The sequence below is a fragment of the Streptopelia decaocto genome, assembly GCF_964273445.1.
Source record: "Streptopelia decaocto genome assembly, chromosome: 1".
NCBI classification, from domain to species: Eukaryota; Metazoa; Chordata; class Aves; order Columbiformes; family Columbidae; genus Streptopelia; species Streptopelia decaocto.
This window is the reverse complement of record NC_138663.1, coordinates 176,571,263-176,586,737: the sequence shown is the minus strand read 5'-3', so window position 1 is coordinate 176,586,737 and position 15,475 is coordinate 176,571,263. Positions and strand designations below refer to the sequence as shown.

The 15,475-nt window shown below is 34.1% G+C and overlaps 1 protein-coding gene across 1 annotated transcript in view; it reads left to right on the top strand.

Annotated features, from left to right (window-relative positions):
- PCDH17 (protocadherin 17) overlaps nucleotides 1–12,712 on the top strand; it is a 94,717-nt gene extending 82,005 nt beyond the window's left edge. Inside the window, exon 5 of the mRNA XM_082070697.1 lies at nucleotides 8,036–12,712. Within this exon, the coding sequence (XP_081926823.1) occupies nucleotides 8,036–8,718 (683 nt within the window). The 3' untranslated portion in view covers nucleotides 8,719–12,712. The remainder of the gene's footprint in view (nucleotides 1–8,035) is intronic.
- Nucleotides 12,713–15,475: the final 2,763 nt, after the last annotated feature.

Here is a 15,475-nt window from a genome sequence, read left to right as displayed (position 1 = left end):
CATCAAGAGTAGGAAAATGTGTTATATTAAAAATGTTCTTTCTATCAGATCTACAAGCCTATTCTGTTCTGTTAATTACTGCAGTTTTGTTTTTCTTCTTTTCCAGGAAGCAGCTTTTGGGCTCTGCAACAAAGATTTACTGTTTTAAACTATGAATATGTCAGATTACTAAAGTTTCCCTGTAGCTTCTCAGCTAAGTGCAGGGCTGGCATAGCTAGCCCTTGTACTTTCCCTCGCTGCACCCCTGGGCTAGGAAGAGATCATAAAGATGCGATGGGGAAAAGGCCAATATATCTTTTCATGACTGTCATATGGTCTTTTTACTGCAAATTGGAGTAGGTGCCAGTCTGACTTACGGGCAAATATTGGAAACCAAAACTGAGCATCTATTTCAGCCTCTCCTCTTTCTTCACTGATAGGAAGAAATGAGACACCCTTTTTACTAGTCAGACATTTTCAACTCACTGACAGCTATAAACTTTTGTGTTTGTTCCTTTGAGGAGCATAGTGAAAAATTTCAAGGTTTGTGAGCTGTGCCTGGGCCACAGACAGAAATTGTTTTTCTGCTGTGGAAGTTTTGACATTGTTGTGAATTTTGGAAGCAGAGCCTATTCCTGTCTGTGACTCACAGGTCTGATTTGCCTCCAGAACAGCAAAGCAGAGGCCAAAGACCCATTGTTGGGATCTGTGGACCAGCCCGCTGTGAGGATGGAAAATTTTCAGGTAACAGAAATGTTTTCTTGCTCTTATGCTGTCTTTAAATAAAAATATGTGATTGCCATGAAGTTGTAGACATGAATTTAAAGCGTATTTCCATAAGAAAAATGTTAAATATTCTGTAGTGCTGCATGTAATCCTGCAATATTCCTCTAATATTTATGGTTTGGGACAAATGTGAACTAGAATTATTAATAAATCTATAGACCTAGCAGCTTTTTATTGTTTTTGAAGTGGTTTATGACATGTTAATATATAAAAAAATATTTTCTTTATCCCGTGTCCAGAAAACAAGCAAACAAACACAAAAACACAAACAAAACCCCAGAAACCAAAGAGGATTATAAACCTCAGCAGCTTGAAGTTGTAATCTGGAATCACAGAATCGTTCAGGTTTGAAAAGACCTTTAAGACCATCAAGTCCAACCATTAACCTAACACTGTCAAGTCCATCACTAAAACATGTCCCTAAGCACCTTAACTACCTTTTAAAGACATGCAAGGAAGGTGACTGAACTGTTCAACCACTTCCCTGAGCAGCCTATTCCAATGCTTGACAACTCTTCTGGTGAAGAAATTTTTCCTAATATCCAATCTAAACCTCTTTTATAAGGAAGAGATCACAAGATCCAAGAGGTTTAAAAAAGTGCAGTACGTTCTCATTTGACTGCCAGTCATTTTACTAATCTGAGCTACATAATTGCTTTGCCTAACTGAAAGGAGCCTTTAAACAGACAAGCCAATACAAATAATCAGATTGGAGACAGCTCTGTTTAATAACAGCAAGCATGTGTATAGAAGTATTTGTTTACCTCTGCTCATTTATGTCAAAATCAATTGTAATTAAACAGGAATCCAACCACAGAAGTAGTACTTTAACTGATTGTTCTCATCAGAAGTGCCATATAGGCCCAGTGTTCAGGACATGTCAAAGCAGCCTATTATTTTTCTCCTGCAATAAATACCTACTTAGAGTATTTTCAGTTCTTTAATAAAGGCTATTGCTTATCTTAAACAAGAAAGACACCATTTCATATGAATTCTGGGAGGTCTTTCTGGTCATATTACAGGAATTACTGAAGTTCCGAAAGGCAGAAATATTTATATTCTCTGTTAGATATTAAATGCCATTTATTGTCCATCTGTTTACAAGTATGTACAGAAAATACAGATCTTTCATATCTACTCAAGGTAGATATGTAAAACATACCTTATTTTACTAGTCTATTACAATTACTGATTTTGGTTTGTTTGTTTGTTTGTTTGTTTTTACATGGTGTGTCTGTGGTTAGACCAGAGAAATATAAGCTACAGAGAATTCTACACCTTGTTTCATTATTGAGTGAATTCTAAGTGGAAATATTTTCAATAATGAACACAAATTCAAAACATCAAGGGTGAAATGAATCTATCTGCTAGGGAAGTCAGTGAAACTCCATCCATGCATTCAAAGGCAGATTTTTTTTTCTTTGTAGTGTGAAACAATGGTCAGAAAACATGTGCATTACTGTTCGTTCTGTTATGTAATGAAGAATAGAGCATTTCAAGAGTGAAGGTAGATAGTATCAGCAGTGTGAAACTGCAAGCTTCAAAAGAAGATGACATATATTTCAGAATGGGTCCTCCAGTGTATTTTTCATTTTGAGTTGTTAGTTGAAAACCATTCCAGTCATCTGAGTCAGACAGTGAGCCATGCCTGACAACCAATGATTTTTTTTTGTCTTTTATATTCATAGAGGTAAAAACAAAAACAAAACAAAACAAAACAAAAAACAAATAAAAAAAGTCAATTAGAAGAAAGTGTTTATGCAATAATAAAAACTAGACATCTCCTGTTGAAAGAAAAAAAAAAATATCTGAAAGACAGGTTAACATATCCTGGGACAATAAAAAAATGACAAAAGCTACTGACATTTAAAAAATATTCAGTGCTATTCATATACTTGTCTAGCCACATTCTTATTTAACCTTCACCAATGAACATATGGTAACACAAAGCTACTATTTTTTTAATATTCTGTGAGTAAAACATTCTTAGATGAGAATGTACTTGAATGCCCATTTACCAGATCAAATCTTATAAATTATAATGATCCAAAATCCATCTGCCTTGTTTAACTTCAAATACAATTTAATAATAACATTTGCAAGTTTTGGGAGGAATATGATTGTCTAGGTCTAGGTCTAGGTATATGTTCAGACTTTGGTATAGAAGAAACTAGACTTTAAATATATGTGTGCATGCATGTATTTACATACATACATATAAATGCATGTATGTATATACATATGTTTAAGGTCTGATTTCCCCTGTGCAGAAGCCTGGACATTTACTATTTCATTATATGAAGTACTTTGATGAAGAGCACATTGTTCATCAGCTTATAAACACCATATATGAAATATTTATTGAAAATGATTGCATATTGATGTTTTATGTATGTTTGTTGTTTACTGTTTATTGTTTTCTGCATTGTGCGTGCATGGGTAATTCATATAATTACTTTAAATAATTAAGGTCCAATTAAATTAGAAAGAAATATTGTATTTAATAACTCAGTTTGGCTACATTGAGTCACCGTTTAAAAAAAAAAAAAAAATTCTTCAGTTTCTTCTTTGTTATCATTATGCAAATTTCGTATAATTAGTGAGTCAAACTAAGATATTTCAGTTTTAGCCACTGAGAGAAGCCAGCTATCTAAGCATTAATTAATTAACTTTATAGTGCAATATATTTAGGGCAAAATCAGTACCCTTATTTAATTCTGTTCAAAATATTTATGAGGAAAGCATAGGAAATTAAAGATAGCGCAATAAAGATATCTTTTGCTTTAAGTTTGCTACAGAAAGCAAATGTTGAATATGGGTTCTCTAATAATGTAAAATAAAATATGTAAGATACAACTTATATTGCATCAAAATAGAGACCTTGTGTTGCGTTTTATGTGCTGCCAGCATAACTTTCATCCTACATCATCTTAAATTTCTGTCCACTATACATTTCCTATCTAGGTGACTTGTTTCCACATAGCTTGTTTCCTTTTCTTTCTATGGCTGATAATTTAGCAGTTCTATTTTAGTGTATGTTCTCCCCTAATGCATAAAGCACTTCTGACTGTTTACCCTTAAAGCTCCAGAGAGTTAGTGAAACCTCTAGGCTGCTTCTGTTTATTGTACACACTTGCACTGTTAAGGGTTTATTTTCAACAGGAGGGAGACAAGCACAGAGATAAAGACCAGTGGTGCATATCACTGTACCAGCACATCTTGCTGTACAGCAAAGTGTATGACCTATTTTACATATATATATTTATATATTTACCTTTAAATTGATTCTAGTTTCTCATATATACTAATTTGGCCCTTGGTGCTTATAGTTTCTGCTGCTAGTACAAAAGCGCCCGTTCGATTTTCTTGACTGTCTGCTAGCTGTAGCAGTCAAAATTACAGGCTAATGGTGAGACAAGCAGCTTACAATATATAATAATCAATACTCAAAATCAATTTCCTATGATGTGACAGTAGAGAGTGAAGTGAAAAGACACGGATTTTCAGGACGGAAGCACCAAAGCTCATGTGATGCAGGTGGTTTTCACTTCAAGGTTATTCAGTATTTGTTTCTTCCTCTTTTTCTGGCTTCATATTTAATTCAGTCACTTCTAGGATGCCCAGGGAGCAGAAATGGAAAGTTAGTCAATACTGTGAGTATGAATGCAAGTATAAAACATGCTTTAGCAAATGCAGGAAATGAGAATGGGAAGGAAGCTATGGCATGCAATATATATAACATATATATGCTGTGTGATATATTTCTCTTTTACTTAAGAGACTGCCAACCAAACTTTGTATTTTTCTTGGCAGTAATGAATAATGTAAATACTGTGTAAGAGTTGTCCTCATACCCAGTGTATGTGTACACACATACATAAAACCAAAGAACTTAAAATCTTAGAACGTAACTTAGTTCTAACAAAATTGACTTAATCAGTCTTGAAAATCTCAAAGCACAGGTTTTGCACAGTACTGAATACCTGGTGTAGTTAACTTATTTCCAGTGACTGAGAACTTCTTTGATCATTACTTTCCACCTAAAGTGAGTTCTTTACAATCTCAGTTCAGGGAATATATTTTTTTTTTTTTTTTAAACAAATACAGTTCAGTCAAGTTTTAGAGTAAAAGACAATATCAGAATAGAATTTCCTGATATATATATATGTCATGTGCATATATATGTTGTAAATGTAGATAGCAGAGAATCATATATAAATATATGAACATTTATTTAATGTATTTTAATATAGCATGGCACAGAACTATTACCTGAAAAACAGGAAAAGCTTCCCTTCTCAGATGATCTTTTTGTGGTTTAATGAATAGGCTGTAATGTATTGAAATCTTCCCAGTTGTGTTCAGTCATGGTCTCCCAGTACACTATCAGCTTTTGACACATTAAATATGGTTAGAATTTTATAGGAAGTGCTTTTTTTTTTTTTTTTAAAGATGATTAATTGTTTAGGGAAACCTTTAAAAATGCAAGAAAACAGCATTGCCATGAATTCCGTATAAGAGAAAAATAATTTTAGACATGGTTAAACAAAATTCTAAATAAAACACCCTGTATTTCTCCTTACTCTGTAGGTCAAGTTTTAAAACTAAAGGTTGAGCTTTCCAGATGTCCACACTGTAGGATTAGGAGGAAGAGAAAAATACCACAATTAATAAATAGAAAGCATTTGAAAAAAACTGAAGTTCTAGAATTAACAATGAAAGAGCTGCACCTGGGGCATTTTTTGTTTAATTATGTCTATTGGATTTTTGTGATAAAGCATAATCAAACCTGGCTAGTATTAACTATTGCCCATCCCCTGGAAACTTAAAACCTTCCTCTCCAATGCTGTTGCCCAAATGCCTTTTAATATATTTTGATTTGGTTTGTTTTGTAGAGTTTTATGTTTTCCTTTGTTTGAGAGGGAGAAAGAGTAGCTGTTTCACATGCCTGTTTTAAGCAGCAGCTGTTTGATGTAATATCTGGAAATCTAGATGCAGAGAAATTTAGTGGAGGTAAACTAATAGGTGGAATTAGGTATATTGCAGTGTCCTTTATTTGTATGGCTCCCTTTTCATTAAGCAACTGTCACCACACATTTTATGTCTATGATGCAAGCAAATGTCACCTCATTCAAGTGACGTAAAATAAAACACTGCAAACTTAAGTGTCCTCTTTCCCTTCCCAGTTTTGTCACTGTCTCACAGTTCCAGGGTTGAGGTTGTCTTTTATTCTTGCTTTTCATTATGATAATTCTAATTTTTCTTGTACAATAAAACCAGCATGCACCTTAGTTTTCATTAGAGGTCATAGAATCCTAAAATGGTTTGGGTTGGAAGAGACCTTGAAAGATCATCTAGTCCAACCCCCCTGCCACAGGCAGGAATATCTTTCACTAGATCAGGTTGCTTAAAGCCCCATCCAACCTGACTTTGAAATCTCCCAATGATGGGTCATCCATAACTTCTCTGGGAAACCTCTTCTAGTGTCTCACTACCCTCATATTAAAGATTTTCTTCCTCACCAGGCTTAGATTTTAAACTATTCAAGAAAGAGAGCATGTAACCAGAATGACACTTTTTCACAGAACTGTATCATTAATAAGTATCACTTTTGGGTAAATTATCTCACCCTGATTTAACTGATCATTGTGACATAGCACAATTCTATTTAAATTTAATTCACATTTATTAATGTATTTTTTGGCAATGTGGACAGTCAAAGCTGTTTGCACTATTGGATTCTCATAGATCACCTTCAGCATTTCTTCTGTGTCAGATTTCTGCAGTTCAACGGTCCATGAATCTAGTGACAATACTAAAAGTTTACTAGGAATTTATTTTCTAATCTAGAAAGATGATAAACACTTAGTTTTTCCATGTCTTTGGGTAAACAAGTTTGTTTTACTTTTCTGAAGTGCTGTTGTGCAGGTCTCTGTGTGTGTGTTTCATCCTTACATGTAAAGGTATACCCACAGTTTTTTGTCTAACTGGAATTCTGGGCATTTTAAAAATACTAAGTTAATACAATAAAATGAATATTTGAACCCATCTGCCTATTTTGTGAAAAAAAAACCAAACCCAAACACTTAATAGTTAAAGACCAGTGTATATCTGATTGAAACCTGGAGATGATAAAAGGATTTATTCTATTAGCATTGACTGTAGAGTACTGAGGAGAAGAAAAGAAAATAAAGCAACTTGGATCAGAGCTATGCTTTTTCTAAAAAACAGATTTAAGGGCTATTTCTGGAATTTTCCTTATCCTTGGCAATGGGTTAGAGTCATATGTACAATTGAAAAATGGTAAATGGTAGCCTAAACATATTCTATTAGTGTAAAGTGACAGACAAGGTAAGGTTTTCTAAAGAACAAAGTTTTCTTTATGTCTCTGAATTGTGGAACAGAAAGTACCAAAATTTATGTTCTAAAAATGCAGTGAATAAAAAAAATCTTATTTAACCATATTCTTTGAAATAAATAAGAATATAAAAAAACTATCTGAAAACATCAGTTCAAATAGTGTGTCACGTTATGTCATCCTTCCAAATCGTGTGTATTGAGCAAATCCATTTTCACTTACTTGCACCAAAACAAAAAAGGGGAAAACTGATTGCGTGATCTATACTCATGTCTTATAAAATTGCAATACGCACTTTTTGACAAGCTTATATTTAATGCATACTGATGGAAAATTCTAGTTCTCTGTTCTCAGCAGGAAAAGTAGGGGTTTTAAGAAAACCTTTTTATTTTGTGACTGTCACAAAACATAACAATTATAGACAAAATAGAGGTGACAAAAATGAAAAGCCAGCTTGCTGATTTTTATGAAGTGTTTGTATTTCCAGAAAGGCAGTCATTGCTCAGTTATTTGACTTGAAAAATTAATCCTGATAATGCCTTTTGAGTTCCTTAAGTACTGTTCACTCTTTTCTAGCGTGAATTTTACAGAACAAAGCCTAACAGATTTCTACAGCAGATTAGTTTACAGATGAAGCTCAATTCCACTGAGAATGATTCTCTAATGACTCCTTTATATTTCCATTGGGCTGTGTGAATGCTTTAATACCCAGAGAACAAAGTTAAATAAATCTATTGTCTCAACTAGCAGGTTTATGCAATCTTTCTGAAATATTTTAATTATAACTTCTTTTTTTTTCTGTAATTAAGAAACCAGAAGTCAAGTAAGCCCATCACATGTTGATCATAGCCTATCCATTAAATAAATCCACTTATAATTAGAGTTTTTTTCTCTTTCTTCTTTGTTTTACAGAGCAAGAAGAATGTGTTAACTGCACAGATGAATGCAGAGTGCTTGGTCATTCTGACAGGTGTTGGATGCCACAGTTCCCTGCAGCCAGTCAGGCTGAGAATGCAGATTATCGCACAAATCTCTTTGTACCCACAGTTGAAGCTAACGTTGAGACTGAGACATACGAAACTGTAAATCCTACTGGGAAAAAGACTTTTTGTACATTTGGGAAAGACAAAAGAGAGCACACTATTCTCATTGCCAATGTCAAACCTTACTTAAAAGCCAAACGTGCCCTGAGTCCTCTGCTTCAGGAGGTTCCCTCAGCATCGAGCAGCCCAACCAAGACATGCATTGAGCCTTGCACCTCAACAAAAGGACCACTGGATGGTTGTGAAGTGAAATCAGGAGCCTTGGCTGAACCAAGCAGCCAGTACTTGTCAACTGACAGTCAGTATCTATCGCCTAGTAAACAGTCAAAAGACGCTCCCTTCATTGCAACAGATCAGATGGCTAGGGCCTTTGCAGATGCGCATTCCCGAGTGAGCCGAGACTCGAGTGAGATGGACTCTGTTCTGGAGCAGTTAGACCGTTCAGCCCGGGATCTAGGCAGGGAGTCGGTGGATGCCGAGGAAGTTGTAAGAGAAATAGACAAGCTCTTGCAGGACTGTCGGGGAAGTGACCCTGTGGCCGTCAGAAAGTGAGGGGGAAAATAAAGACAGGCTGGCAGTTACGTTCCTCTTCTGCTGATTAAAAGTAAATAAATAAATCAATCCCCTGTTTGTAACAGATTTACAGGAATGAAGGAAGACCGATGCTGCTTTAAGGCTTTTAGTGAACATCTGAAGTGCCCACAAGTATGTTCTTTTCACTGCTCTTTCTTTTTGACAGATAGCACTGGTTTCATTTTGACCAAACTTTCATTAGGACAGAGTCAAGTACACTAAAAACAAAACAAAAGAAGGAAAGACGGTGCCATTTTGACAATCTGATAGGAAGGTGGGAGAAAGGTGGAATGGAAATACGTCTGATACTTAAAGACTGTCCTCAATAGCTGATGCTGACTTTACTGTTTACGTATAAACCCCAAGAAAAACAGGGTTGAATAATTCTGATCTGTGGTGAGTTTCCAGCAGTCACCACAGACTTCTACTGAAAGTCCTAAAAAGAGTTCTTATAGTAGTCCAAGAGACACCAAACATTAACATTCATTTGTGGTAAACATTTCTGTACAAAGCTACCTGCCACAAATATGGGAAAAAAAAAAAAAAAAAAAAAAAAAGAACATGAAAATAGCAACAAAAATACCATTCCAGATCATTATTCAACAAGACATATCCTGATCATTTGTAGAACACTTCATATCATATTAAGGTTAAATGTAAAATGATATAGTCCATCTTGTCCTGCACACACATGAACTAATTCACTTGATAAAAAGAAAAGATGATTTTAATATCTATTTAGCATTTTAGTGTCCAACAAAACTATAAATAGTTAGTGGTAAGTTTAAAAAAACTGAAGTAAAATAAACTTTGAAAAAAAAATGTTACCTTTAAGGGTAATACACAAAAGAAATTAACATTATTAACACTTTTTTATTCATTTGTGGACACTAAAATAGCTCAGGAAAGTGAAGATGTCTTAGACATTCACACAAATCACATGATCATTTAAATGTGCAAATGTAAGAAGATTCAGTGTGTTTACATCAAATGACATATTTTTATTGATTTATTGCAGATTCAGTGCATATGAGCCAAATTGTTGAGTGTATAAGAGCTATATTGTGTATTTTATTAAATTAATATATAGTTGTGTTGCAAAAATATTTGGGCTTATATTGTAAATGGCAAGTGTTGCCTCAGTAGCTGTCGAACTCTATGAGTTTTGTTTTTTCCTGCTTCCTTTTCCCCATGGATTGTGGGAAGCAGCGCCTCAGAGCAAAGTCTCTTGTTAAATGTATGGTCTACGAAGTACTGCAGTACATAATCTGTTCAAAATGTGTTTGAGTGAGCTGATGGAGCTAACTGAATGGCCTACAAATACATCCATCAGTCATGGTTATGTGCAAGTCCTTGTAGAAGCTTCTATTGCAAACCCATGTTTAATAACAAAAATTACACTCGAACTAACATTTGGAACCTCCTTGTTTTTTTTTCCAAACATATGCAGCCAGCCTGTTTAATGTAGGATATTTGACTGACTTCTTAAGAGATGCCACCATTTTCAAAGTTTTTCTATTAAGTTCACAGAGCTGAAAAAATATGCCACTGTTAAGGTGGCATGGACAGTATTTTATTTGATTCTTGAGAATGTGCAATTGCTTACTGTAGTTCTAGATATACACTGCTTATATTTTAGGGGGGCATTTTTAGTTTGGTTTTCATTTGTTCTGAAAAGTATTCAAAGAATAAGTTGGGATATAATTTCTACTTTTTATTATTTTTTTCTAAGGGTGTCTTTATGCATTTGAAAAATTCAAAATTGACTTCAGATGAAAGTTAAAAAACAATCCACAGTCAAAATGAACTTGCACAGAACAAGAAGAGACAGAAGAATAAAATCTTTAGCTCAGGATTTGTCCCTTATATGCTTCAGATACTCTGTTTGAAATACCACTGTGACACATTGTTTAAAAATGGTGCATTTGGTTTATTAAATTTAATCTATACCATACAAACATATATAAAAGTGGTTGGCAATCTTAAATCCCACAAAGCTGTAGTTTTCACCAGTTCAAGAAAGAAAGTTGACCCAGCACCCTGTTTTGATGATGGGATTGCTGTTGAATGGTGATTTTAGCTAGTCAGTCCTACAATGAATTGTATTTGGGAGACAACCGTTCTGACAGTTCACTTTCAGCTCCTGTTGTTAAAAGTCTACAATTACATGTAAAAAAAAAGGATCTTGTACATGTTTTTTCAATCTACTCTCCATGTTTTGGACAATTTATGTATCTCAAATGTGGTGTTGTCTGTGTTATATAATTTTTTCTTTCTTTTTGGCCAGGAGATCCAAGATCAGTTTTGCTTGATAGCTTGATAGCTTGAAATTCCATAGTGGAGAGAATTTCTTATTATTTGATCAGTCTCTTATATGTATTTCCGTGGTGCCCATCACTTCAGTGTCTGTGCACCAAGTATTTAGCTCTGACAGTGAGATTCATTATTCAGCAAAATCTAAGCCAGTATGTAAATGCAGTCAAGTGATGGAAATTTGTGTATTTTAGAAATCATTTTAACATTGAGTAACCAATTGTACAATTCATTGTATGTTTCTGAAGACATAAAACCACAACATTCTGAGAAAGGGCTGTGCCAATGTAAGAGGAATTTACCTTAAGGCTCTCTGTCACTAGTGATTTACTAGCTTTAGCTGTTTAACACATTATCTGTATTTAGTAGTGATTATTTATTTACCACTCTGAGGTAATTTAGAATTCATGACTCATAGCTTTATAGAAGAGTTTAGGAAATCTTGCTTTTATTTAATTTGGCTGACAACTGCCTTGTGTTTTAGATCTCTGGCGTACTGTTCCGAAAAGGATATCCCAGGTTAAAAAAATCTGTTTCACAATTTAGAATGGGTACATAATGAATGAATAAACCAGCAGATCTTACACAATGTGAGTTTTGCTGATTCAGTCAAAGTTAACATGATTGTGTGTGAAAGAAGTACTACACACAAAAGAATTTTAAAAAAAATAAGATTTTCCATGGTATCTCTACTGTCATCACTGGAGAAAGAGACAGCAATGAAAGATAAAGTTTATGAGTTATTTCTCTCATTCCTTACATACATGTTTTGTAAGATTGAAATAATATATCTGGCAAATAATTATAAATAGAATGGTTGAGTTAAGGGAGGCAAGTTAAGTAACTAATAAAATTATACTGTACACTCTGAATAGTGAATAAGGCATTCTATATATATTTTTTATTTTATTTTTTATTGATGACAGCCAGCAACTGGGAGTTCCTTAAACATTTGGCCAATCAAACCAGGACTCAAAATCAACTTTTTTTGTTTTCTTGGCATATTTTTCAGGAAAAAGCTTCTCCTGAACCATGAAATGCCACTTGAGAATATAGGTTTCCAGTCTAAGTTACCCCTAGAAATCAAACATTGCTCATAGTGGAGCAGGATGCATCATTCAACCAAACTTTCAAGCTGCTTGCTGTTCAATGGAAGGGAAATTGCTGAGGTCAGAAAGGAGTCTGAAGCCTGGCATAATAAACACCCACTCATTATTGTTTAATTACTTTCTTTTGACATCAGGCAGTGATTATTATTGCATTAATTCAAATGGGAGTTTTGGCTATCAAGATTTGATGATTTGAAGTGTAACTGAATGAAACCTGATTAAGGTTTTGACTTCTCTGGCCCAATTGTGATACAGGTTGGCATTCGCATTTATCAGCCCCTGTCTCCCCATATGGCTCAAAGTTGCACCAATGACTGGTGAATGACACACACACACACAAAAAAAAAAAAAAAAAGCAGCATACATTGTATGGATTATCTCAACCGCTATTGTTTAATGGCTGTGTTTAATGTGACCTATCTGGAAAATGAGGACTACGAATAAAAAGCAATTACTAATAGTGGTGTTGCCTGCTTTTGCATTCATTAACACAGAAGAAATGTGTTAAACACTGCATACCACAGGGAGCCTGATGGTAATTACTTTGGAAAAGCAACTTGTGGCAATGTGGCTGTTACAGCTAGTTATCAGTTTGCCAAAAAAATGACAGCTCCTGCTTCATTTATTAGAAATGTGTAACCATTTTCTCTCAACAGGAAGGTGGTAAAGAGTTTTCATCAAGCTGGGTAGGTTTATCTTTTAAGCAGCTGATGTGCTGAATCCCTACTGGCTGTTATTTGCTTACAGAAAAGTGGAGCTGAATAAAGGATAGTTTGGTTTAGTACACTGGTGTGAATTCACCAAAAACATTATAAATAAAGATTCAAGTTTTCAAAGACTGTCCTCTCAACATGAAGGATCAAAACACTGCTTCTTGGGTATGCAAGTGGAGAAAAAAATCTGAGGAATGTGAAGGGTTGTGTTTTACTTTGTGTATATATATATATTTAAATGTCTTTCTGAAGAGCCAGAGTTATAAACAACACGAAAAAATGTTGAAAAAAACATGACTAAGTTCTATGTCTCATCGTCTGAGCTTGTTATAGTTTAACGGTTTCATTAACCTGTTCTTTATTTTGTTCTATTTGAGCAACATGATTAATCCCTCAGAGTATCTGGCTCTTTCTGTCTGCTCCTGTGTGACTGTAGCAATGACAAACCAAACAGCATAAAGACTTCACACCAAGCTTTTTTTTGGTGGGGTGATTTTTTTGTTTGTTGGTTTGGTTTTGTTTGTTTGGGATTTTTTACCAATAATTAGGTAAATAGGCATTGCTTTTCACAGCTAAACAGAATTTTAGTTTGTTCAGAATACTACAGATATTACAAAGATTTGTGTTAGTCCTGCAGGCAGAATTACCTTTTACCCATTTAATTCTTCCTGCAAGTCTCTTTGCCAGAAACAAAACTAGTCTGCGTCTAGTTAACTGACTATCTTGGGCAGAGAAAACTCCTACTTTTTTTTTTTTTTTTTTTTTTTTTTTTTTTTTTTTTCTTTCCTGTTTCATGTATTTGTCTTTCTACAGGTTGAACCTCAAAATCTAGCAAGCCACTGTCTATTCAGAGTCCTGCCAGAATGTACCTTACATTGTTGAAGGCCTCACTGAACATGGGATGTTGCTCTTATTGTCTTCCACTGTGTGTAATTCAGAGCTTGGCTGGATCCGCAGTATATGTAGAACAAGTCGTAAACCATCCTGCCTTTCCTTTACCCAGAATACACAGTCATTGATTTCTCATTTGGAAAGTGGCCAGTGTGTCAAACAGAGATTCTTAGATCTCCCTTAAACCAACCATGTATAACTGCTTCAGGGTGTTCACTCATGGGATAAATACCCTATCCTTATCCTTTATTGAATCTAAGACATGAAAGCAGCTGAAAGTTTATTTCTTCATTTAGTAATGTTGCCATAAAAATGAAATTTCTTCAGTAGAAAGAAGGAATGGCTCTCTGCTGTATGTACAGCTTGATTTGTGAAAGGTCACCTTAATATCAGTAGTGCATGCAGAAATGGATCAGGGAATTAATGAGCAATCTAAGAATTTTCTGAGATGTATATTCCATAATGCATATGTTATGATTCAGGGAAGAGAGTGCGGTATCTTGCTTTATTTGTTGCCAATGGTTCCTGATAATGCCTGGCTCACAAAAAGTTAGTTCAAGTTCTGGGGAACATTTTTTCTCTGACTGGAAGACCAGTTCCTTATATATACATATATATATATATATATATATATATTTATTTTTTTATTATTTTTTCCCCTAAATATATGCTGGTCAAATTGTGAGACCTTTGTTCGTTTTAAAAACTAAAATAGGGTTCTGACATGATTCTTTCTTTTAGGTTCTTTGGGCTACAGATAACACCTTCTATTTGGAAAACTCCAAAATGACCATAACATTCTGTGATTTGTCTGGTAAGAAGGAAGAGTATAGACATGACTTGAAAAATAGATTATTGGACAACGGATCTAGGTTTTGAACTACTGAGAAATGGAATAATTAAAATTCAATTTCTGAAAACATACTGTATTTAGTACCTAGAACATTAACTCTGTAGAAATTTTATTAAAGTACACCTACTGAACTACTGCCAGGGAACCAGAGGATCAGTCAGTCAGTTATCCTCAACTTTTTCCAAGTTAAAACCAACACTGAAATTGTTTCTGGAAATCTGTTGGTTGCCAGTGCGGTACAGAAAATATATTTGTAATATGTTTTCAAGAATAAATACTCCTTAACAAATTTGCAACTACGTTTTGTAATAGCTGCAAATTTTTCATCTTTTTAAGGGCAATCACATACACAGCTCTTTTGAATGGTTTGATTTGAGAGTGATAAAAAATAATTGTGTTGACATCAACATTAAAATAGAAACAACATATCTCTCTGACCAGTAGAAAATGACATTTGTCTATTTCTGTTATTACTGTCTTTAGGAAAATGTTCCATGCATCTATTTATTTAACCATTTAGCAACAGGCATCTTTTATGATGCTACATGCTATAATGATTTCTGCAAGTTCCCTTTCTATTAGTCACCACTCCCTCCTTTTCATATGTTCATTTAAAATACTTCACATTGCAAACTTGTTTCACATAGAAAATTTAGAGCAGATTCCTCATCTGTCTTCAAAGATGTTTCACATTTCATACCATATAAACAAAAAAAATATTAACCATAATGTTTGTATGTAAGACCTCAATTTATTTCTTAAAATTATTTGGTTTTAAATTTGGTCATATAAAATTTGCTAAAATGTATTAAAATTATATTTTTCCAATTAAAATACTTATCTTTTTATTAAGAAAT